Source organism: Portunus trituberculatus, chromosome 33 (genome assembly GCF_017591435.1).
Source record: "Portunus trituberculatus isolate SZX2019 chromosome 33, ASM1759143v1, whole genome shotgun sequence".
Taxonomy (NCBI): Eukaryota; Metazoa; Arthropoda; class Malacostraca; order Decapoda; family Portunidae; genus Portunus; species Portunus trituberculatus.
In genome coordinates this window covers 9,842,970-9,869,524 of record NC_059287.1, presented here as the reverse complement: position 1 = coordinate 9,869,524, position 26,555 = coordinate 9,842,970, and the positions used below count along the sequence as shown (strand labels likewise).

At 39.1% G+C, this 26,555-nt stretch overlaps 2 protein-coding genes across 2 annotated transcripts in view; one reads left to right on the top strand and one right to left on the bottom strand.

Moving 5' to 3' along the window:
* Nucleotides 1-2,092, top strand: part of LOC123512164 — an 89,952-nt gene extending 87,860 nt beyond the window's left edge. Inside the window, exons 52-54 of the mRNA XM_045268371.1 lie at nucleotides 92-186; nucleotides 378-513; nucleotides 1,807-2,092. Of these exons, the coding sequence (XP_045124306.1) occupies nucleotides 92-186; nucleotides 378-513; nucleotides 1,807-1,932 (357 nt within the window). The 3' untranslated portion in view covers nucleotides 1,933-2,092. The remainder of the gene's footprint in view (nucleotides 1-91; nucleotides 187-377; nucleotides 514-1,806) is intronic.
* Nucleotides 45-26,555, bottom strand: LOC123512165 (integrator complex subunit 13-like). Its single transcript, XM_045268372.1, has 4 exons — nucleotides 26,449-26,555; nucleotides 6,083-6,612; nucleotides 2,565-4,447; nucleotides 45-1,904 (listed from the first exon to the last, which is right to left on the bottom strand). Exons 2-3 carry the CDS (start codon nucleotides 6,307-6,309, stop codon nucleotides 2,566-2,568), a joined length of 2,109 nt encoding a protein of 702 aa, XP_045124307.1. The 5' UTR covers nucleotides 6,310-6,612; nucleotides 26,449-26,555; the 3' UTR covers nucleotides 45-1,904; nucleotide 2,565.

Below are 26,555 nucleotides of genomic sequence, written 5' to 3'. Positions count from 1 at the left end.
TTGAATTTTTTTGCTTTACTTTTCAAAGAAAATAATTGACAAAATAATACTTGAGATTTTATTAAACTGTATGATTATATTTTTCCAACAGGATTGTGAGGCTGAGGCACGCTTCACTGGGGACCTGGGACCTACCCAGAGTGTGTTCATTGGCATTGACTTCTTTGTGGAGACTATCCCAAACAGGTTAGATTCTCAAAATCCTTTTTTTTTTTTTTTTTTATGATGGGATCATGGTGTAAGTGATGATAAGTGGATAATTTTAAAAAATATGGAATAAGTTAAAATTGCTTGCTTTTGAGCTTACAAAATGTACAACATAATTTTCCTTAAATTTGTTACATATTGGGTAACATTGAACTTAAAAATTTTTCCAGCTGGTTTGCAGTGACACAGCTGTATCTTAACAACGTCAAGCATAATGTGTCAGTGAATGTGTTTACCCAATTGGTCCCAGTTCCTGACACTAACATCATTCCAAGCCCCTACAGAGGTGATCCAGATTCAATACAAGTAAGTACAATTACCTGCTTAATCATGCCAACCTATCCCCCATCTCTCTCTCTCTCTCTCTCTCTCTCTCTCTCTCTCTCTCTCTCTCTCTCTAGCCCACAGCCCCAAAGTATGTTCCCCACAGTATGTTTACAAACCAGTCACTTGCCACTGCCTTCCACATAAATTACAGTTGTACCTCACTATAACAAACCCTTTGGGGGTGAGGGGTGTCCGTTATTACAAGTTGTCTGTCGAAAGGTTTGTACTTGCTCCTTTTCCCTTTTTTCTTCACTTATTCATTCTTTTAAAAATGTAAAAGATATTTTGAACTTTTAAACCACCTTATTATTGTACAGTAATAAAATTCTTAAGCACAAAAATGACCTGAAAAAATTGTATCAGTGTGCACATGCAAAAACAACCAACCAACTTAATACGTGCACAAATGCAAACTGGCTGTCTAGATGTAGAACTGGGCTTCACCAGAATTCCCCCACGATTGTTACCTGTCTATAGATCATGTGCTTGCCCTCTCTCTCTAATCCCATTTCACCTCCTTAACTTCTTTCTTTCTCCCCCTCTGTTCCTATATATATAAATAAATTGATGTTTCCAAAATTTTGATTTTTGTTTCACATCATTGTTGAGGTAAAAAGCAAGGCACGTTTCCTGTAGTAGAGACGTCTTCCTGCATCCTAAAGTGGGGAAGTGTGACCTACCCGATAAGTCCATCTGACTAGACTCGTCAATCAGGTCTGACCTGCCCTCACACACACAGTCTGGCTATCAACCTGCTGCAACCTCACCATATGGCCACTTTCACAGCCAGTCTAAGGCAGTAATTTACAACGTAACAAGTGATTCTAGGAAGAGAATGCTCGATTGGAGGAGCAGATGTGTTGTTGACATTCACTTACTGCAAAGGACATGGTGTCATTTCTTCTCACTTCTCTACTCACTTCATTTTTTCTTAGAGTTTTTTGGCTTGTTTATTGTGTCATACATGTATTTAGCTGTGTAAACACAGAAAACAATGATACCTAGAAAAAAAATTGCTTTTTCTCCTTTTATTGCCATTAGTCAAAAAAATTTGTCCAATATGTAACTAGTCCATTATTTAGTGAAATCTGTTACTGCAAAGTCTGTTATGATGAGGTATCACTTGTAATATGTACTCTCTCTCTCTCTCTCTCTCTCTCTCTCTCCCCCACAGCATCATCTCACATACATAACATCCTCCCCACCCTCCCATGAAATACCTTGAAAATTTAAGAGTTTTCAATGACTAATGCCTTGCTGGTGCTTCCACAGGTGTCTGAAGAGTGGTGGAACGATGTGCAGGGTGTGGATAAACCATTTGGCAGTGGTCTGCTATCCTCCATCTTCTCCCTCCAGAACTCCTATCTCAGCTTATTAGAGAAAACAGATTCTTCTTAAATGAACTAGAAAAAAATTAAGTTATAGTTTTCACTTGTAAAAGGTGCAAGTATCCATCAGTATTACAAGATAATGTATTTTAAATTGGGAGAGAAATTTGTTAAATGATGTATGCAACAAGAAAAATCATGATTTTTTTACAATACACATAAGAATTAAATGAATTTTCATTGATCCTGGTAGTGATACAAGTACTGCAGTGTTTAGACTAGAAACTATAACACTGCTAGAGTTTATATACAAAATATTGCATTAAAATTATCAGGTACCATTATGATTTAAATAACTGTTCTAACTAATCAAAGCACAGGTTGGGAAACCTTTACCTTAAAATATCTAGAATCAATGTATCAGATTAAAAATAGATGCAAGACTGAGACTGATACTAAGGTAAAAATATTATAATTTGTCAAAAATGCAACATGCATTTGAAAAATCTCCCTGAAGTTTAGAAGATATACCACTTGAAAAAGGTGTTCATCTTATCGTTCAGCACAGGATTCCCAGCCTGTGTATGAGTTGTAAGATACGACAATCTTAATTCTATCCGATGAAAACAAATCATCACAATACTATTAAACATGAAATGATGAACAACAATGGATCTGAATTTCTAAACACATAATCATTACCTCAATTTTTTTTCCTTGGTCCACCATCATCCTTATCTTTATCTTTCTGAAGGTTGACATAGAGCTTGGTGACATTTCCCTCTGCTCGTAACCGGCCCTGAAACTCAAGGCAGCGCCGAGACTGTTCTGAGGATACCTTGTTCTCCCACAGTGTGAGCAAGCTGACTCCACTGCTGCGTCCCATGGGGGTGAGTGGCGGCGGGGCACTGCGGCGTCGCTTACTCTCTGGCAGGGGAAGGTCTGAAGGGACGTGCTTCATTCCCCCCATATTGAATTCTTGCTTCTCTCTTTCTGTCATGAAGTTGTAGTCATCCAATTCCTTCAAGGCTTGGTCTATGTCCACCTTCTCATCCCCTTTGTACTCTGGTGTTGATACCTTGTTGTGACAGTCCATGAAACATTTCAATACTTTTTCATGAGCTGCTGAGTGTAAGTGCACCTGCAGGTACTGCTCCAACTCGGCCCACACAGCCCTGTACTGGTCCTCTCGCTTCATGCCCTTGCCACCCCGGCCAGCCATGGGGGAGGGAAGAGGATCGCCACGAGCTTCCATGCTCATCAGGCACAGAATCACTTGCTTGCACTCAACAACTTCATCATCTGTAAGAGTGCTCTTCACCATCAATGTAGTGAGTGGCTCAACCTGCTGACCCAATGTGAAGAGTGAAGTGGTAGAAAGGGTGATGGGCCAATACTTGGTGTGTCTGCTTAGCTGCTCTCTACTCTTCACCAAAGGTGTGGACACAGCACTGTCATCACTGCTCAGGGCAGAAGCTGGGTATGGTGCCAGTTTGTTTGCTTTTAAGAATTCTCCAAAGTCAGGAATTCTGTAGTCAGTAACCCGGCCTCCACACCCTTCACTAATGGAAGGAGGGTCTTCCAAGATGCTGCGAGATGTGTACATTGTGTGGATGTAAATGTCCCCTCCATGACAAGCCAGCATGTGTGATATAACTTTACTCCCAGACTTGCGTGGCATTTCCAACATGACCCAGCGGCCATTTAGTAGAAAGTTTGTCAAACAGGACGAAGGACGGCTGTTCACATCAACGGAAGTGATGCGGTAGGCTGAGGAGCAGTGCTGGAGCTCTATGTTGGCATTGCTGCGAGGGGTGCACCACTTCAGTGTTACTGTCTCGTAGTCTGCACCCTCACGATAGGTCTTGAGGTGGGCAGTCTCTGTTGGTATGCCCTTCAGGATTGCAGCATGAGCAGCAGCTGGATGGAATAGCTCAACATCATAGTTTGCTGAAGAGCTGGCATTCTGCTCCTCCTTCATAGGTATTCCAGTGACTGTGGTGGAGGCAAGATCATAATGTTTCAATACTAGGTTGCAGAGTTTTGGTGCAAGTGAGACACCACCCTGGAGGTTAGTAAATTCACAGGACATGATGGTGGACACGTCAGGCCATGACCGCCAAGGCATGGGACACACGGGACCATCGGGCCACAGGTTGAGGAGGACCAGATCACAGTGATTAATGGCCATCAAATTGTCTGTTGCTGCAGCCACTTTGTTCAAGTATAAAAGTGTGTCATGAAACTTGTCTTTTAATGTCTTAACGTCGTCTTCTGTGTCAATTTTTGTAACAAGAATAATTCTCCCTTTGTTGAGAACTTTAGTGGCACTTTCGGTGAGGGAGGTTCGTTTCTCATGCTGGACAGCTGAAGGTTCCATCAAGATCTCTATGGCTGTCCTGAGCCCCTTGAAGAGATCCAGTTTGCCAGGACCAATGGCCCTTGCTGGCCCAAGCATCATAAAAGCATTCATGAGATTGGCCAAATTTTGATCTTCAGGGGTCCAAGATGACAGTTTGTGGGCAGTTTTATCGACAGCAACAAAGCGTATTAACCTGGATCCAGGGAATATATCCCACACAATCCTAAAAACAAAGAAAACATTTTTCTTAGAACATGAGTTTTCCACATATGTGGGTAGAATCAGTGAAAAGTAAAAATTATGAACTCTACTCAAAGAAATTCAATGAAATCGCTAATATTCTTCTTTCTACTATCATTACTATCATGATTATTGTTCTTCAAACTTTACAAATAGCATACCTGCCTGATTCCCTCTCACACTCATTCTATTTATTTCAATCACTTCACTCTGGGCTATAGAAAATGGCCCTAGCACTGTATTTGGGTTGGGACGTGGTAGGGGATTCGTGACTAAGAGGCAGCACTCTCTCTCTCTCTCTCTCTCTCTCTCTCTCTCTCTCTCTCTCTCTCTCTCTCTCTCTCTCTCTCTCTCTGTCCTACACAGAAATAAGAATGATAATAATAAATGATTTTTCATATTAGATATGTACATTATGAAATAAACCCACACAAATTTTAGATAAAACAAAAAGCAATAATTATAGTTATCATAGGCTGCTTTCATCAATTTTCTGAATATGACAAACAAGAGAAAATGGCAGAAAGTAGTTCACTTTTATGGTGAACTAATCATAATAAATCTTATACTTACATGACGGTTTCATAAAAATAATAAAATTATTTCCTGCAGATTGCACTGGTACTTATCCTGGTATAAGCAAATCACACTCCTTTGTAATAATGAAGAAAGTCAAGTAGGCCATCATGTCATACACAACCTATATTCTGAAAGATCACTTCAGTATCCAGGAAATAAAATACATCGTTTTAACAGAATGCAGCAATAACAGTATGCATGTCCTCGGATGTCATGAGTGCTACAAGGGCACAAAATATGTGTCCTCATGTTGAAGGGGTTAGCAATGCAAGTGTTTTAATTTGTATCTTCCTTCTTTCATTCCTTTTTACTGATGCCAATACACATACGAACACATATCGATAGTATTGAAATTTTAGATCTATTTATTTATTGGTTATTAGTTATTGGGCAATAAATATCTCACCAGTTACTGATTATCGTCGATAAGATTATCATTACTGATTTAGCAGTTACTGTGACGAGTTTTATTTGTTGTCGCAAACATTTTTTTCATTTTGTGTCCATCTAGGGTAACAGACAGTAGTGGTGTTACTATGTTGAGAGAGAGAGAGAGAGAGAGAGAGAGAGAGAGAGAGAGAGAGAGAGAGAGAGAGAGAGAGAGAGAGAGAGAGAGAGAGAGAGAGAGAGAGAGAGAGAGAGAGAGAGAGTGCCTCCAGTCTCTGAAATTATCCATTTTAACTGCCTTGCATATCAGTTGAAATTAGCATGATTTTTGTTAGTCTGATTTCACACACTATGTAAACACAAGATTGAGATAAGAAGCAGGTGCTAATCTAACCTTGTCCTCTCACGAAAACACAAGTGTTCTTACATTATCATGGAGAGCAGTTTTTTAACCTAACCAAACCTAACTTCTTCTTTTTTAATGTAAAAGAGGAGGACTGGCCAAGGGCAACAAAAATATAAAGAAAAAAGGCCCACTCAGTTGCCAGTCTCCTTATAGAGCTGAGAGAATTAGCCAAAAGGTAGGGACAAATGTCTTGAAACTTAAAACCTACTCAAGCCATACTTGACATAATCTATGAGCTACCCTCACCTGCAATACTCTGTGATGGCTTCCACAGCACAGGTCCAGAGTGACTTGGTGACAGGACGCAGTGGGATGAGGTTCATGGGCTGGAGGTGTACTGGGCCAGCCCCTCCATTGCTGCTGCTGCCACTGCGACACTTGCTGAAGCTGTCCATCTCAAGCTTCACCCCAGAGGAGGCTGTCAGGGTGTGGTCCATCACAAACACTGTCTTGTGGCTCGTGGGGAAGGACATTTTGGCGGTGATATGGTGATTATGGTACCTTTGGTAGTATCTGGCTCTAGTTGTCTCTTCCTCTTCTTGTTTGCTAAATGAACTGTAATTGTCAAGCTGGTATTTTCACTCCTCCAGTTTATTGTCTTTTCTATTTCCTCTGGTATTTTCTGTCTGGTCAGAACCTTTACAGTTTAATTTCATCTGTGACTTTGTGGAAAACTATTTCTTTTGCATTCCTCATGAGTGTCCTGTCCAGTCATAGAGCATGTGAGTTTCAGAAAAAGTGTGCCACACTGTTCAAACCTGGTTCTCCTCCTCAGCCTGGAAAAACAACACAACATTAAAATGAGTCCTCTTCAGTCCCACTTTGCCTCTACAATTCCTCCTAAATTCATCCAATATTCTCCAATGATCTCCACTTTATTTCTTGCAGCCTATCAAGTATGGTCCTCAATTTCATGGGTGGAAAACATCACACAGGTAGAAAAGCTTAAACCCAGAAATCTGAATACAGTTGTACCCTGGGTTATGTCCTTAATCCATTCTATGATCCAGGGGATAGGGTACAACCTGATTTGGGTGCAGCCCAGATCTTAATTTCCAATCTTCCTTACAATGTTTATCATGCATCACTAGCACTTCACCTCATTAGAGGTGAAGCGCTCCTGTGCTGCAATCAGCTGTGATGACAATATAGTGGCCCAAACTTGGAATCTTGTAACCCTCATGATTTGCCATGCCAACAAAGAATCTTGACATCTGTTATTCTAAACAATTCATATAAAATGGAGAGAGAGAGAGAGAGAGAGAGAGAGAGAGAGAGAGAGAGAGAGAGAGAGAGAGAGAGAGAGAGAGAGAGAGAGAGAGAAAAAAAAAAATTCCATTCTTATCTCCATCTGGACACATGTTCAAACCTTCTTCTGTGATGTCACAATGTAAACAAAGCCATTAACATCTAGACAGGACCAACGTGTCCCTTTGTAGTGTTTTGCTGGTAGCAACCCCACCCACTAGGCAGCAATATCTACCTGATACCTCTAGCCTCTGTCAAACCCAAAGAGGGTGGAAAAATGGTACAAAAATGAGGAAAAAGCCAGGATGTGGCTGTGTTTGGACTTCAGGGCCTGAGAAACAGAGTTCTGTGGGGCCATTGAGGGAACCTGTCTCCTCATGAAAACACACCATCAGTACTGGGGAAGCCTCCTGGACTAAGGATGGAGGCAGGGAGACAGAAAGATGACCTAATAGCTATACTGTATGTATATAGAATCCAAGAGGGAAAGATGATTAACTGTGAAGATCTAGTGTTAAGGGATGTAAGTGATAAAAGATGATATTGTAAGAAACTAAGGAGTGCATGCAGCAGTGGCTTTAAAAAATATAGTTTCCCACTTAGAAGTATAAAAGCTTGGAACAAACTTCATAGTGAGACTACATGCACAAAAACAATCCAAAAATTTAAAACAAAGTTGGATGCAAAAAGGAACAGAGATGGCACCTCGAGCATAAGTGTGGCTTTCCAATACAGCTAACAAAATACATGCACACACACACACATAAAAGAAACACATAAGGAAATTGGAGAGACTACAAAAAATGGCTACAAGAATGGTTCCAGAATTTAAAGGGATGACATATGAGGAGAGACTAAAAGCTATGGATCTATCAACCCTAGAACAGGGAAGAGAGAGAGGGGATCTGGTACAAGTTTATACATTGATTAACGGAATGGATCAAGTGGATAATGAGAAATTAATCCTGAGAGAAGAATATGACATTAGAAGCACAAGATTGCATAGTAAGAAACTGAGGAAGGGAAGATGTCTGAGAGATGTTAAAAAATATAGTTTCCCGCAAAGATGTGTTGAGACTTAGAACAGTTTGAGTGAGGAAGTGGTGTTAGCAACGAGTGTGCATAGTTTTAAAGAGAAATTGGATAAGTGTAGATATGGAGACGGGGCCACACGAGCATAAAGCCCAAGCCCTGTAAAACTACAACTAGGTAAATAAAACTAGGTAAATACACACAAGTGATATTAATAGGAGACCACAGCTGTTGGCAGCACGATTTACAAAAAAATTATGTGCTTGTCTTGTCAACACCTGCTAAAATAAGCAGTGTAATAACCTCTGCCCCCCAAACAGGGCAAAGCGCAGTGAGGAAGAACTCCTTATCAAAGGGACGCCAAACAGCAACGCCACCTAGCGGCCGTCAGAGCGAAAGGTGGTAGATGTCTGAGCACAAGAAAGGCACACCAAGTACTGAGCTCTAGATGCGCGCATCGCCAGTCATGAATGACTTCACGCAAGCTGGGCAGACAGCTGTGGAGGAATTGGATAAGTGTAGATATGGAGAAGGGGCCACATGAGCATAAAGCCCAGATCCTGTAAAACTACAACTAGGTTAATACACACACACACACGAGACGCGGTCAAGGAACGATGCAGTACCATCACTCCAAGAATCAGCTGATCTTCACTACCTATTGTTTAGTGTTTGCAGTGGCCAGGGCGAGTAGTGTAGATTTATTTTCATGAAACCAAGTGTTAGAGAATCATGAGTAAGGAAGAGATTCCATCGAAATGCAGGTATGAGACTAGGGAAAGAATGAGAGAAGAAGATAAATGTGTTGATGAGGGAGTAAGCACATTCGAAGGTTTTGATACAGCAAATACTTCACTATTTAAGAGTGTTGACTATTGAACGTAAACTAGATAAATGGATAAAGGAGAGTATGGGAATGAAAGAGAATGAAGAACAGGAAAAAGTTTCAAAAACTGAGAGAAAGGATAAAAAAAGTGGAAGAAAACGAAGCTAGACTAAGAGCAGAAAACGAAGAACTGAAAAAGGAAGTAGCTAACTACAAGAAACAGATGGAAGAAGGACTCGATAAAGCTGAGAAAGAAAAAGAGAAGCTGAAAGATCTAGTAAACAAAGAAGAGGAAAGAGTACAGAACGTGATTAAAAAAGAAGTACAAGCATGGAGAGTCCATTAATTCAATAAGGATAATTTTCAGGAGGTGATTCAAGAACAACTAAAAGAAAGAGATGAAAATATGACAAACAAAACGATAGGAGTCCTCAAGACAAAAGAAAATCTAGTTAGGGAAATTGCAGAAAAAAAGAGTGTAATCATATTTGGACTAAAAGAAAAAAAATATTAAATATAGACCAAGAAGAGAAAAAGAAATGAAATCAGTCAAAGACCTACTAAAAAAATCTAAATGACAAAGATAGGCAAAACTTAGAAGAGGAAGTAGAAAAAATAAACAGAATGGGACCAGTTTTTCTCGCCCCTCCAACTGCTTACTCTGTATAAGGGCCTTATCCGTCCCTGTATGGAGTACTCTTCGCATGTTTGGGGGTGTTCCAGTCACACAGCTTTGCTTGATAGGGTGGAATCGAAAGCTCTTCTCATCAACTCCTCCTCTGACTAACTGTCTTCAGTCTCTTTCTCACCGAAATGTTGCATCCGTTTATATTTTATCGCTATTTTCATGGTAACTGTTCTACTGATCTTGCTAACTGCATGCCTCCCTCCTCCTGCCACGCTGCACAAGGCTTTCTTCTTCCTCTCATCCCTATTCTGTCCAACTCTCTAATGCAAGAGTTAACCAGTATGCTCAATCATTCATCCCTTTCACTGGTAAACTCTGGAACTCCCTCCCTGCATCTGTATTTCCAAATTCCTAAAACTTGTCTTCTTTTAAGAGGGAGGTATCGAGGCATTTGCTCCCCTAATTCTGGCTGACGGTTTTGGCACTTTTTGTATTCTTTGGAGAGCCAGTGCTCAAGTGGGCTTTATTGCCCTTGGCTGGCCTACTTCCCTACGTGGAAAAAAAAAAAAAAAAAAAAAATCAAGAAGGAACAACGAGACCAATTAAGATACTACTAAAATCACAAGCAGCAACAGAAGAAATATTATATAGAACAACTAAACTAAGAGAAACAGAAGGTTGCAAGGATATATATATAAAGAAAAATAGAAATGAGGAAGAAAGGAAGAGATACAACGAACTGGCGGCTGCAATAAGGGAAAAAAATAATGAGAGGTCAGAAAAGGAAAAAAAAAAGGCATTTTTTTTTTTTTTGGAGAATTCTAAGAGACAGGATAAGGAAATGGTATATAAAAGAGAAGGAAGAGGAAAAAGTGGAACAAGTTTAATTAAAAGTGATAAAGGCAAGAGACTAAAAATGATGTATACTAACATAGACAGTGTTTTATCAAGTAAATTAGAATTAAAAGATTACATAAAGAAAGAAGAACCGGATATTGTATGCCTGGCTGAAACAAAACTAAATGGGGCAATCAAAATAGACTTGGATAATAGGTATAATGTATGGAGGAGAGACAGAGGGGGTAAAGGAGGAGGAGGAGTCATGATAATGTTAAGGAAGGAGATAGTGATAAACCAAGTGGAATGTGGGGAAGGAAAAGCAGAAGTACTGTATGTTAAGATGCATATTAATAAAAAGAGTTAACAATCATTGTAACATATGTGCCACCAAAAACAAATTCATGGACCAATCAAGAATATAAAGACATGATAGATGACACAATAAGGAGTCTAACGAGAATCGTTAAAGAAAGGAGAAAAGTGATATTAGTAGGAGATTTCAACTGTAAAGAAGTGGACTGGGAAAATTATGAAAGTGGTATGGGGTAAGAAGCCTGGGGAGAAAGATTCCTGAACCTAATGATAGATAATATGATGGACCAAAGAGTAAAGGAAAACACAAGATTCAGAGGAAACGACGAGCTGGCGAGATTGGACCTAGTTTTTACAAGGGGTATACATATGAATGATAATATAAGATATAAGTGCCCATTGGGAAAAAGTGACCATGTAAAATTAGAAATGGATATAGAAGAGGGAAAGGAAGATAGAAACGATTCAAAGGAGACCGATTAAATTACAGAAAGGCTGATATTGGCAATCTCAAGAACTACTTCAAATACGTTAATGGGGAGGAGATGGAAAACTCAGAGACAGTGCAAGAGAAGTATACTTATTTTTGGAAATACGTATACAAAACAGGAGTCAGGGAATATGTCCCAAAATATAGACCTAAAGAAGAAAGAAAGAAAGATTGGTTTAACGCAAGGTGTACTAGGGCAAAGGAGAAAAGAGATGGAGCATGGAAAAGGTGGAGGAGAAATAGAAATCCAGTAAATAAGGAAAACTTCAAGGCAGCGAGAAATGAATATGTTAAGGTGAGGAAGGATGAGGAAAGAAACTATGAAGAGGTCATTGTCGAAAAATGTAAGGAGCAACCAAAATTGTTCTACAGATTCATCATAAATGGAAAAATAAGGCAAAAGAAACAATAGAAAGGTTAAAAGGAGAGAACGGGATGGTGGAAGACCCAAAAGTATGGCAGAACTATTAAATAATAAATTCCAGGAGGTCTTTACTAAGGAATCCAAATTTGAAAGGCCACAGGGTAATAGAGAGACTGTCTATATGAAAGAGATTAAAGTAACCAAGCTTGAAATAAAAGAGTTAATGAAGGAACTGGATGAAGAGAAGGCAATGGGACCGGATGAAGTCTCAGGCAGAATACTGAAAGAATGTAGGGAAGAACTAGCAAGTCCTATATACAACATCATAAAATGCTCAATAGAAAATGGAACAGTACCAGTAGAATGGAAAAGAGCTGAGGTGGTTCCCATATATAAAAGCGGAAGGAAGGAAGAACCTTTAAATTACAGACCGGTATCACTAACTAGTGTAATATGCAAGATGTGTGAAAGAATAATAAAGAAACAATGGATCGAGTTCCTTGAAGACAACAAATTAATATCAAATAGCCAATTTGGTTTTAGAAAAGATGGTCTCGTGTAACTAATTTATTGAGTTTCTATTCTAGAATAGTTGATAGAGTACAAGAGAGAGAGAGGGATGGGTTGACTGTATTTATTTGGATTTAAAAAAGGCGTTTGACAAAGTGCCACATGCAAGACTACTGTGGAAGTTAGAGGAGAAGGGTGGCTTAAAAGGAAGCACATTGAGATGGATGGAAAATTATTTGAGGGGGAGAGAAAAAAGGACAGTAGTTAAAGATATGAAGTCTAAGTGGAGAACAGTAGAAAGCGGAGTGCCGCAGGGATTAGTATTAGCACCAATATTTTTCCTCATATATATTAACGACATGCCAGAAGGAGTGAACAGCTTCATAAATCTGTTTGCGGATGATACGAAACTGTGCAGAGTTATTAAGCAAAAAGAGGATTGTGAAATACTGCAGGAAGACCTAAATAAGATCTGGGAATGGAGTAAAAAGTGGGAAATGGAATTCAATGTGAACAAAAGCCATGTCATGGAAATGGGAAAGAGTGAAAGACGACCCGTGGGAATCTATAAGATGGGAGATGGAGTAGAACTGGAGAAAGTAAAAAGGAAAAGGACTTAGGAGTGACGATGGAAGAAAACAATCAACAGATAAGCCATATTGATAGAATTTTCAGAGAGACATATAATTTGCTATGGAATATTGGAGTAGCATTTCACTACATGGACAAAGAAATGATGAAGAAATTGATAAGTACTATGATAAGACCCAGATTGGAATATGCAGGAGTAGTGTGGACCCCTCATAAAAAGAAACACATAAGGAAGTTGGAGAGACTACAAAAATAAAGGCTATAAGAATGGTTCCAAAATTTAAAGGGATGACATGAGGAGAGACTAAAGGCTATGAATCTACCAACCCTAGAACAGAGAAGGGAGAAAGGGGATCTGATACAAGTTTATAAATTGATCAATGGAATGGACCAAGTGGATAATGAGAAACTGATCCTGAGAGAAGAATATGACATTTGAAGCACAAGATCACATAGTAAAAGGCTGAGAAAGGGAAGATGTCTGAGAGATGTTAAAAAATATAGTTTCCCACAAAGATGTGTTGAGACTTGGAACAGTTTGATTGAGGAAGTGGTGTCAGCAACGAGTGTGCATAGTTTTAAAGAAAAATTGGATAAGTGTAGATATAGAGACGGGGCCACACGAGCATAAAGCCCAGGCCCTGTAAAACTACAACTAGGTAAATACAACTAGGTAAACACACACACACACACACACACACACACACACACACACACACACACACACACACACACACACACACACACACAGTAGAAAGCGGAGTGCCACAGGGGTCAGTATTGGCACCAATACTTTTCCTCATTTATATTAACGACATGCCAGAAGGAGTGAAAAGCTACATAAATTTGTTTGCGGATGATACGAAACTGTGCAGAGTTATAAAGCAAAAGGAGGATTGTGAAATACTGCAAGAAGACCTAAATAAGATCTGGGAATGGAGTAAGAAGTGGAAATGGAATTCAATGTGAACAAAAGCCATGTTATGGAAATGGGAAAGAGTGAAAGACGACCTGTGGGAATCTATAAGATGGGAGATGGTGTAGAACTGGAGAAAGTCAAAAGGAAAAGGACTTAGGAATGACGATGGAAGAAAACAATCAACCAGTAAGCCATATTGATAGAATTTTTAGAGAAACATATAATTTGCTGAGGAATATTGGAGTAGCATTTCACTACATGGACAAAGAAATGATGAAGAAATTGATAAATACTATAATAAGACCTAGATTGGAATATGCAGGAGTAGTGTGGATCCCTCATAAAAAGAAACACATAAGAAAATTGGAGAGGCTACAAAAAATGGCTACAAGAATGGTCCCAGAACTTGAAGGGATGTAGAACTGGAGAAAGTCAAAAAGGAAAAGGACTTAGGAATGACGATGGAAGAAAACAATCAACCAGTAAGCCATATTGATAGAATTTTTAGAGAAACATATAATTTGCTGAGGAATATTGGAGTAGCATTTCACTACATGGACAAAGAAATGATGAAGAAATTGATAAATACTATAATAAGACCTAGATTGGAATATGCAGGAGTAGTGTGGACCCTCATAAAAGAAACACATAAGAAAATTGGAGAGGCTACAAAAATGGCTACAAGAATGGTCCCAGAAATTGAAGGGATGACATATGAGGAGAGACTAAAGGCTATGGATCTACCAACCTTGGAACAAAGAAGGAGAGAGAGACCTGATACAAGTCTATAAATTGATCAACGGAATGGACCAAGTGGATAATGAGAAACTGATCTTGAGAGAAGAATATGACATCCGAAGCACAAGATCGCATAGTAAAAAGCTGAGAAAGGGAAGATGTCTGAGAGATATTAAAAATATAGTTTCCATGAGATGTATTGAGACGTGGAACAGTTTAGAAGAAGAAGTAGTGTCTGCAACGAGTGTGCACACTTTTAAAGTAAGATTAGATAAGTGTAGATATGGAGACGGGGCCACACGAGCATAAAGCCCAGGCCCTGTAAAACTACAACTAGGTAAATACAACTAGGTAAATACACACACACACACTCTCTCTCTGCAGCAGCAATGAGACACCAAACTGTTCCTGAGGCATCCTGGTGGGTGTGAACAGTTATCCAGAATGTTTCAGTGTCATCTAACATCTTGTGACCAGGTGCTAATGTGCCAAGTGTCTTTAAAATTTTAAGTTAATTACTTTTATATAATATGACTTCGTAAAAATAAAAAAGCCCCCCAAACACCCAACCATCAACTATTGTTTTTCTTTGCTAACTCTGACAAGAAACAGCCCATTTGGGTGAGTAAACTGTGGATCTGTCTGCCTCCTTCCCAAGTCTCGCAGCAGCAGCAGTTGAAGTGGAAGGTTGTTGCACTGGTACTTGTGTATGTATGCATAGTATGTATCTTTGATTTTATTTGTATTGTATCTGTCCAAGATCAGTGTGACCTTAGGCAACATGATGGTGAGGCATCACTTGTAGTATAAGTACAAATTTTGGACATCAGGAAAGGACGTAAGCTGGTTCGAGTGTATGGGTAATGTATGTAACCCGGGGTTCCACTCTATAAGACTTCTTAATATAAATGTTTTATCTTACAAAACAAACCCTTATTCATTTAGTTACTTAGGCAACTTTGGCATAATATAGTTAATGGTGGTTTCAAAATTTACTTCCCAATGAAAACATTCCAGGAGTTTCCAGTCCTACCTCCTTTCAAAGCATCTTAGGAATTTCAAGTCTCACCTTCCTTTCAAAGTATGTATCTAAATTTTTTCACACACACAAGACAAATGGTAAAAGCATGTCTGGATGGAAAAGACAGACAGCTTTCATTTTTAACAGTATTTGATCAATGAGTTGCATTCAATCATTGGTTAAATAAAGCACTGCCTGCAACACAACTCACACTAAAATTCTCTTACTAACCTAGCTCTGTGGTCAGTGGTCTTATCAGAGTAAGGACAGAGAATATAGGCTGAAGCTAAGCTTTTCACTTCAGAATCCTTGTCTTCTTAAGTTTATTAGCATTTAGAACTCAGGTTTTATGGTGGCACTCCTGGAGGGAACACTTGCATTATGAGTCTCTGAATAATGATTTGAGGTGATGAAGGTTGTGGCAGACTCTGAGAACACGAAACTCTCACCAGTTACCTTTTCCATTTCAATACATCAACACCCCCTTGTAGGCAGCCAAGAACTGCCCAGTTGATGGGTTGTCATTGAACACTCCCACACTTCTTATCTTCTTGAAAAAACAATTTAATATGATCCTCATTCATTTTACTGAATAAACTTCATGGCCACTCCATCCTTAATACTTCCATGAATTCAAGAGTTTAATGGGTATTTAAGGGATCCAAGTATAGTTATGTTTGGTAAGATAATGATAGGTCACATAAGGTAAAGTAAGTTCAGGTTAGGCAATGTTATAATGGGTAAGGGTAGGTTATACTAGGCAAGGTAAGGTTACATAGCGTTAAAACAGATAAGGATAGATTTCGTAAAGTTACAATAGGCACAAAAAAATCAAATTAATATACTCACAAAATACAAGACTATTTTATTACAACTTTTCATAAACTTAATCAACATGACACACAATTCTCACCTAACCTTATTCCAACCTTACATAATCTTATTTGTAAGAAGCATAATTTAGAAACAGATGAATCTAGGAATAGGAATGAAAAATTATTATTAGAAGAGAATAGGTAGAAATGCTTAAGATGACGGTCAAAGGTGAACATTACCTCGGCATGAACACTGGTAAGATAGTTAAACAAGTTGTAAAGCCTTGCCCTAACTCAAGAGAGGAGATTGCTGTATGTATGCACTCATCAGCTTGTTAAATAACTCATTTCCACTGGTCACAAATAACAATGACCACGCCTCAAACAGTACATTGCTATTCAATAATTAAAAGTAGTGACATCATGGTTCCTACCTCAAAGACTTCTTTCTACCCTTCAATTGAGGAGGGAGTCAAGCATTAATCTAGATATTACCTCAGTAACAGAGAGAGAGAGAGAGAGAGAGAGAGAGAGAGAGAGAGAGAGAGAGAGAGAGAGAGAGAGAGAGAGAGAGAGAGAGAGAGAGAGAGAGAGAGAGAGAGAGAGAGAGAGAGAGAGAGAGAGAGGGGGGGAGGATAGGTAGGACCATTGTATATAAGTATATTGATCATTATAGAAACCTGATGCAATCTTTTGTAATGTGGTGCAACACTTGTAAATGCTGACCTCGCCTTTTCCTTAAAAAGGGTTTGCAGGTGCTTCTTTATTTCATAAAACTAACAAGTGGTTTGTTGCATTCATGACTGACTCGGATAAATAAAACAAATCAATACTATAATCTCCAAAGGTAGAATGCATTTTATCTAGGTATCACTACCAGCAAGAAATAAATGTAATGAATGACACAATACATCCAGTTGAAATTTCCCTTGTCACATGACCGACACCCTGTGTCAGCACCTAAAGGCTGGGCATGGTTGGCACCAGCGAAGGCTGGCGACTGGGAAGTGCAGAATGTGTCAAGTGTGTATTGCATCTGAAACGGTGTGCTGCGGGAATTTAGTGACTCTGTGAACTGAGTGACATTACAAACACTTTCCCGAGTTTTAAGCACATTTCCGCATGTACAGTACTTGTACGTTGTGTATGGACAGCACTTGTAAATTTGTACCTAATATACAAACTTGTTATATCCTGAGTTTTCCCTCTACACCTGGGTTACTTAAGAACACCAAAACTGCCAGTGAAACTGCTCGGCTAGACAACAGATAAAAACAATAAACTTAATAACTTTATGTGGGCCTACAGAATCTACAGTTGGCCTGCTAACCAAACAAAGTTAAGCTCTCTGTACCAAAAAGCCTTAACAAGAGAGAGAGAGAGAGAGAGAGAGAGAGAGAGAGAGAGAGAGAGAGAGAGAGAGAGAGAGAGAGAGAGAGAGAGAGAGAGAGAGAAAGAGAGAGAGAGAGAGAGAAAACACTCAGTGCAGATCAACATTATAAGTGCAAATACACATTACACACCTGATTCTTTCCCTTTCCCCTACTGGAGAAAATTATCTCAGAAGTAATTGTATCATTACTTCACAGGATTGTTCTTCATTGTAGCTTGCAGTTTCACTGTTGATTAGGTATTCAAACTTCCACAAAGGAAAGATGCTCAACAAAACCTCCATCATTATAAATAGTTAATGTACTGTTCTTCAACATAACAATAATAAAATACAGAAGTTTCTCTCTCTCTCTCTCTCTCTCTCTCTGATATACTTTTGTTTTTTTCTTTTTTTTTGTTTATACCATGTGGGCTTTTCACGGGAATTTATGGGCTAAAGGGGATACATTTAAGGGTACCTCCTATCTCAAAGCCCACCCTCTAGGAAACCGTTGCCCCAAGTGAGGAAGCCCAACCTACACTTGGACCGTGGACAGGATTTGAACCCTTGCGCTTGGAGACCCCTCAGACCCCAAAGCACGCATGGTTCCACTGTACTACGGCGGCCCCTTCTGATATCATTTTGGAATTACACCATCATACTCCACCATACTTGATTCCAAGACACTACAAAGTATGTATCTCTTAGTTTTGTATGGGGAAATGCAGTTTTTTATTTTTTTTATGCACTAAGGGAAACAAGCAAAGGGCGACAAATAATAAATGAAAGAAAAAAGACCCACTAGATTGCCAGTTCCCTTAACACGTTACGTGCGGCTGGCAGCGTGCCTGACTATCAACCCCTGCGGCAACAAAGGCACTCTCTCTTTGACAGTTTGGCGCGAGCCACCAATTTGAAAGGTGTGTATGCTCACTGACGTCTGTAGATTCCATTGAGACCATAAAATTGTTTGGACACTGGTGGGTCATACTGCATTATAAAACAGAATATAAGCTCCACTGCGGTGCGACCCACCGGTGGGCATACTGCTCGTGCGACCATGCGTGGGCCGCATCGCAATGATACTTAATATTTTGTTTCTATTGCGATATGACCCACGGGTGGGCATTATGTATTTTCTATTTTTGGTGTGGGCATTTATGGTTTGGGTTTATGGATTTATTGGTGTGGGCATTTATGTCTGTTGAGCATTACGTATTTTCTTTTTGTTTATGTCAATGCATTACTTTTTACAAATTCCAGATAATAAATATGAATAAATGTATGTTCTACAGTAGTTCAACATTGACTCCAAGTTATAGCAGTGGCAGCAATGATGATGATGCAAGTTTGGAGGATACGCCTGATTCATCTTACAAGACAGATGAACCTGAATCAGATGATGATGACTCTGATTCTGATGAAGTCTCAGATAACACTGATGATCCTACTGAAACTGAAGATGTACCTGATGTATCTGCATCCTCTGTTGGTAACTGGAGGAGTGTTACATCATGCCAGAGGGCTTTTCTATTCACAGGAAAGGAGGAGTTGTGTGTAACTCCACAGTCCTCAGACAATTGTGTCCAACCAATTGATATTTATTCATTACTCATTACTGATGAAATAATAGATGAAATAGTCAAGGAAACTAACAGGTATGCTTCTCAGAAACTTTCATCCCGTGGTCTAACAAGAAAATCAAGACTTTGGGATTGGGTTTCTACTGATAAGATTAGAAATGAAAAAAATAATAGGAATTTTCTGTACATGGGAATAGTCTCCTATCCAGAAATGCATCTTTAGTGGTAAAAAAGTAAACTGTATGACAGGGAATTAGTCTTTTGGCACTATAAGCCGGGACCGATTTCAAGTTCTTTTGAGTCTCATGCATTTCTCTGATAACTTTGCCTATGCAGACCAGCACAATATTTATAAAGTGAAGCCCCTCTACGACATGATAGTTGAACAATTTCAAAATATCTACAAACCAGGGCAAAGGTAGTAATAGATGAGACAATGATACCTTTCCGAGGAAGAATTTATTTCAGGCAATATATTCAAGGCAAAAGCCACAAATATGGGTTGAAAATATTCACTTTGTAATGCAGATGGATACACATGGAACCTTGAAGTGTACTGTCGCTGCTTGACATGGGCATGACGTTGTATTGTGACAATTACTACACATCAGTCACACTTGCAGAGCACTTATTGTCACGAAATACATATCTCTGTGGCACGGTTTGCTCATCACGCAAAGGGCTGCATGTGAAATAACAAAACCAAAGATAAAGAAAGGGGATATAGTCTCACTGCAAAATGATAAAGGAGTCAAAGTCTTTCACTGGAAAGATAAGAGAAGTGTTCTCACATTGTTCAATGTACCAGAACATGATGACGCATTGATCCCAACTGGAAAGCGTGCAAGAGATGAGATATTGCAGTAAAACCTAAGTGTGTTGTAGAATACAACAAAATCAAGAAAGGAGTAGATGTGTCAGACCAGATGTCAAGTTATTACACAGCCTTACAGAAAACAAAAAAATGGTACAGAAAGATTGCAATAGAACTCATAGCTGGAACTTCAGTGGTAAATGCTTGAGTACTCTATAATAAGTACTTTTCTAAAAAGCCTGTCTCATTACTAAGCTTTCAAGAGTCTCTCACATTGTCTCTGCTGACTGGCTCTTCTCAGGAAGACTTAAGATCAGGAAAAAGGAAAATAAGTGTTGGAGGCATCCAAACAGAGCAGCAGCATTACCTGGTAGAAGCTGAAGGGCCAAAATGTACCTCCAGGAAAAGATGTGTAAGCTGCTATGAGATGATATCAATAAATGAAAGTAGCAAGGTGGCTTCAAAGAAAGCTAGAAAGGTGTCCACTTTCTGTCAGTTGTGTGAAGGAAATCCATATATGTTGTGTAAGAAGCAGACAAATGAGTGTAAAGGTGGTAAGGAAACTTGGGCAGAATTAGGAACACTGTTTATTCTCTAACGTTTCGACAGAGTCTTCTTCAGAGAATAAATTGACACAGATAGCCTAGCTGTATATATACCCCCGAGGCGGATCACCTCGCTGGACGTCTGGCTGGTGGGCACGCTGATTGGCTGGTGAGAATGAGTCTGGCTGCTGTGCGGGAGAGGTTTACGAAGCCGTCTCTGTGGTTGGTGGCCTCTCTTGACGCAATGTAGGCGGCTTCCACCAGCTTCCTCTTCTTGTCCAGCCCTGTGTGCACGGCTGTCACTTGTTCCCAGTTTGGCAAATAGTTGTACTTCTCTGCATGCACCACGAGGGAATTCGTAGTTCTGTGGTTTCGGAGGTCGTTCTTATGCTCTTTCAGCCTTTTGTCCATTCCCCGCGCCGTCTCACCGTAGTATGTGGCCATACAACCTGCACATGGGATAGAATAAACCACACTCAACTTTTTCTGTTCACCATTTACCTTTCCTCGCACCACACTCTGTATACTTTGTTCTGAGGCGTATGCTACGCGTACGCCTGCGTTTGACAACATTCTGGATAACACTTCAGCGCCTCTTGCATACGGCACAACTAAGTATTCTTCACTCATTTTATCTTCACTTTTTTTCTTAGATATTTTCACCGCTTTATTCTTCAGCTTGCGTAGAAGGCCCAGAGGATACAGAAGTTTCTGGAATGCCTGCGTAACGTAAGTTAACTCGTCTTCCAGAAACTCTTCACTACAAATCCTGAGTGCCCGTAGGTAGAAGCCGATTGCTACTCCTGACTTTGTTTTTTCACTGTGTGCAGACAGGTAATGTATAAAGTCGTCTTTGTTGGTGGGCTTCCTGTATACTGAGAATTTCACATTGTTCTTGCGATGGTGTATCAATGTGTCGAGGAAAGGTAGCTTCTCGTTCACTTCTGGTTCAACTGTGAACTGTATGTATTCGTTCACTTTGTTTAGTTTTTGTGAAACACAAAGGGAAAAATTCAACGAGATCACAACTAGCTTTAATGGAAGGTTCACAGCACCTCCTGAACTAGTGCTATTAGATCTCACTGGGAGTAAGTTATTGTTTCGGTAGGTGTCTACTACCTCCTCCTGGCGCAGGCAAAAATTTTCCATGCTGAACTTAATTTACATCAACGTGTTTTTCTATATACTTCTACATGTATATTTTCATGTACAACTATCATATATCAAAACAATGTTACAGCTACACTTGTATAATGCAGGGTAAATATATATAGAGGGTGTTTTTGGGACCACCTATAGTTCGGAATTTTCCATGGTCCGGCAAGTCTAAGGTCCGGTGGTTGCCGGATTTGGGAGGTTCAACCTGTATGTTTATGTCAAGTTTTGCCAACCAAGAATGTATCAAAAGTTGATTTTGATTATATGAATTTTCGTTCACTTTTTTATTGTAACTTGGAGTTTCAATAAAATCATAAAATATGTCAAATTGTTAACTATAACACCTTAAAAATGTGTTTATTACAATAAAATATGAGTATAGTACAAATTTCATTCATGATTTTTGAAAGCAAAAATTTTTATAAAAATTATGTTACGACCCACCAGTGGGTCATATCGCAGGAATGGATAGTACACAATGACCCACCGGTGGGTCGTACCGCACATAACGTGTTAAAGAGAATAAGAGTCAGGGACAAATGTCTTGAAACCTCCCTCTTAAAAGAAGTCATGTTGTAGGAAGATGGAAATACAGGAGCAGGCAGGAAGTTCCAGAGTTTACCATTGAAAGGTATGATTGATTGAGAGTACTGGTTAACTCTTGTATTAGAGAGCTGGACAGAATAGAAGTGAGAGGAAGAGGAAAGCCTTGTGCAGCAAGACCGCAGGTGGAGGGGAGGCATGCAGTTAGCAACATCAGTAGAGCAGTCAGCATGAAAATAACAATAAAAGATAGCAAGCGATGCAACATTCCGACAGTGAAAAAGAGGCTAAAGACAGTCAGTCAGAGGAGAGGAGTTGATGAGACAAAAAGCTTTTGATTCCACCCTATCTAACAAAACGTCCCCCTACAAGTGTGGAGAAATTTGGGATTGTGGGATTTTTGGGTGGCAGAGATGAAAAACACTGCTCTACCAATAAAACAAAGGATAGAGTAGTTGATAAGAAAATTTTGGTCTGATCACACATACAATGCAGGGTTTTACCGACAGATATAGCTTTTAAATGTGAATAGATGAACATTCCTAGACATGGGCACTTTCCCCTACAAAATTCCCCAGACCTGATCTTAAGGTAATAATGTAAAATATCAGCCTTAAACATTTGGCAGCATTAACATCTTTGAAATCACATGGTGCAGTGAGGTTAACTTAGTATCCCTGAAAGGTATCCAAGTTAGATTAATATCCTTGGGTGAGGAGGGTATAGGAGGCTTTTAGATCAGGTTAGAATAGTATCCCTTTAGGTAGATTAGAATACAAGAGAGGTTGTCAAAGCTGTACCCCTCGGTTAGAATTTTTGGATGTGCGACGTGAAATTTGCTGATAATTTATGTTTATAAAATCATAAACACATTTAGGTACTTTTCCCTAGACACCAAATCCCAAGCAATCTTTATGATTTTTTTTTTTTTTTTTTTTTTTGCTATTTTTCATCCCGAATTTTTCCAGTTTGCCTCCCCCACCAGAGAACCCTACATTTCCACCTTACCAAGCTTGTTTGGGAATGTGGGAATCTCTCTCTCTCTCTCTCTCTCTCTCTCAATACAACCAACAATTGATCAACTGAAGCACTGAAGTCATGTTGGTAGAATATTGTTAAAATAGATGGGTGTTGGTGTGGTGCCTCATAGCATCAACAAATATGGCTGACAGGAGGATGATACATACGAAAATAAATACAGGTGGCAGTATTAGTCATTACGTTCTGCCTGCAAGGATGAAAATACATGAGTGATCGTGGAATAAATAAGAAAGTGGTAACAAATAACGTGGCACTTTCTTATGAGGCATGTGAAGTGTTTTTCTTAATTAGATGTGAAGGTGTTCTCGAGAGAGTTTACAACTTCATAGTGAATGATGAGGCTGGTGCACAGTTTCTATGGCATTGTAGCTTTTGTAGAAAAGGATGTGTTAAACTTAAGAAATGTTGAAAGAGTAGAAAAGTGACTGTTAGAAATATTAAACAAAACTGTGTTTAAGGAAAGAATAAAAGAAATGCTGCTGATGCTGAAAGCTCCAAAGCTGAAGTTAAGAAACTTGTGGACAGAGTTAGTAACTATTTTAGAACTTCAATCTATAGAATTATCCAAATTTGGATTAACAGTTATATAGTGTTCAAACTAAGATTTTGACAGTGGAGAACAGAAATTGGACGGAGATCAGCATGTGACAAGAATGGTACCATGGGAAAGTTACAAAAGTAATCTAATTAAAGTATCAAATGACAGAAAGAGAAAATAACACAGTAATATACAATGCTCTGAAAAGTCATTCAAGTCAGTTCCAGAACAGAATATCCCATGATAAAGAAATCTTAAGGAAAGTTGCAAATGCATGTGGTACTGGTAATTAATTATTAGTGAGAATGTCTCACCTTGGGAAACAAGCAGATGGTCAGAAGAGATCAATGTTATTTGTGTTATCTAGCTCTGATATTAAGAAGGATATATTCAAGAACATCAAGAATGTTATGGAAAGGAAAGATCTGAGAGAGAGAGAGAGAGAGAGAGAGAGAGAGAGAGAGAGAGAGAGAGAGAGAGAGAGAGAGAGAGAGAGAGAGAGAGAGAGAGAGAGAGAGAGAAACTAGTAAAAAAAAGAAGGAAAAATCTTGAAAAGTTCAGGAAGAGGGAAGCACAGTCAGAGATCCATTGCAAAACTGTAGGTGTAGGAACAAGAATTGTAAATAGCTACTTCTTTCACAGATATCACAAAACACTGATATAAATCCTAATAGTAAGTTTATTATCCTACTTAGTAATGTTGATGAATGGAGTGTATAGACAGTTTTGTAATTAATATTACAAATTAAAATGATAGAAGACAAACAAAATGATAACAGCAGAAAGATAGAAACTAAACCTAAATATTTTTGGTTTACCATAAGTATTGAAGAGTATAAGACTGATGAGTATGAAATGAAGGAAAGCAACCTCCTCAGTAGTGAGGATTTGTTAATCTATGTGAAGTATGAAATTGAATTTACTTCTTTTCCATTGAAGTCAATATTTCTGTCTCAACTTGTGTGTGAACTGGCACCATGCATATGGTGCCAGTTCACACACACAAAAGGAAAAAAATGAGAAAAAGTCTAGCAGATTAGCTTACATCATACATACTTAATAGAAACTGTGGCAATTGCTGCTAGGTAATTAGTTTAAGCTAGAGATCAGTGAAGGCCTTCCCCAAATCTAACTTACCAACCTTTATACTCCCAAACAAATTACAAGCAACATGTTCTGTGAATCCGATGGGTACTAATTTCCCCATAGAGTGCTTTATATTCTAAATAATAAACTATATTATCAGTACATAATATAAACTATCATACTATGTATTATCATAGTTATGATAGTTTTGTTAATACTGCTGTTTGGGAATTAACCTTACAAGGAGGAAATCTTTCATTAGCACTTATGTTTTGCAGTCCCTCTAGTGCAGAAGATAATAATAAGATAACTCAGAATCACGACAGAAAGAGTCCAGCCAGTGGTATTCTGCAATCTTCCTCCTCTTCTTATGGCTGTTTACATTAGTACACCACTGTGGGTCCTGTAGGATTTGTGGTGTCTATAAATCACGTGTCACAGATGTCCAATGAGAGCCTGCCATGCTAAGTGTTATTTATATATGTACTAGTAATATTGCATTTGTTTCTTGTGAGAGAGGGTGAAGGACGTCAGCTTGTACCAGTTGGTAAGTTGTTCTCACCATGGACACGCACTGCTCAGACTGCGAGTTCAGGCTTTTGTTTAGTTCTATCATCGCTACACCGGAAAACACAAGAATTCAAATGTGTGTGCATCACAAGTTGATTTTGCTTCCCAAATTGTGAGTAACTGCAAATACTACCAGACATTTTTGTGATTCCCTTGAAAGGGTGCAGCACACAGCATCCTGTTAGCCTGTTAGGAGGGAGTGGCTGTGGTGAGCTGTGCTGTTATTGGTTAGCAACATTGCCAATGCTTTGCTACATTTTGTATACAGCTAGGTTAGGTTTTGTTTAGTAACTAGGGCAGTGGACCTAGTTTAGAGGGAGGACGCCCCCTTCCCCTGGCTAGTCTAGAGCATATCATTGGCAAATATTTTGCAAATAATGACTTGTGAAATATTGGCTTATTTCTCTTAGGTTTTTTGAATTGCTGAAAAATGGTCTATTTTACCTTTCCTCACCCTAAACCCCATTTTCCTTCATGGTCCCTAAGCTTGATGTGTTTTGGGATGGGATTGGTGATGATTGGGAGGAAGAACTTGTCTTGGATATTTACCCACTTATAGCTGTTGGTGTAACTGTAAAAGTTTACCAGTATTTATAAGTAATTGGGGTGATAGGAACAGGGAGGGGAAGATCATGGTGTAAATCTAAAAACTTACCACACTTTTCAGCACTACATCTCATTTTGAGTGTGCTTGCATTTTAAAGTGCTTGTGCGGCACTAGTGTTAAAGTGTGGTCCCCAGCTGCCTCGGCCTTGTCCGGCATATCTTAGTTGCCATGAAACTCTCCCTCTCCCAACCTTCTGGAACACTCAGTAACACCTACAAGTCACAAATAACACAAACAAGCCTATGGAATCAACTAAGTGAAATTAAGCCGATAACACTGACAACCTCTGAGTTTAGTCTCTCTCTCTATCTTTACTTATCTATTTATCTCCTCCTCCCAGTCCCACCGTTCCAGACTCTTCTGTAACACTTTAAAGTTTCAAATTAGTCTATAACTATATCAACAGGTCTGCAATACTTACATACACATTCCATTTCAGCAAAACAGACTGACACACGTGTGCCTGATCTTGATCTTAATGGTGCAGGTGGCCCTCTGATGCAAAGATGGTGTAAAGCATTAGTAGGA

Excerpts from the sequence above, each read along its gene's own strand:
- LOC123512165 (XM_045268372.1), bottom strand. The coding sequence starts at position 6,309 with ATGTCCTTCCCCACGAGCCACAAGACAGTGTTTGTGATGGACCACACC. Across the intron at positions 4,448-6,082 it reads GCCATCACAGAGTATTGCAG|GATTGTGTGGGATATATTCC; the intron begins GTGAGGGTAGCT and ends CTTTGTTTTTAG.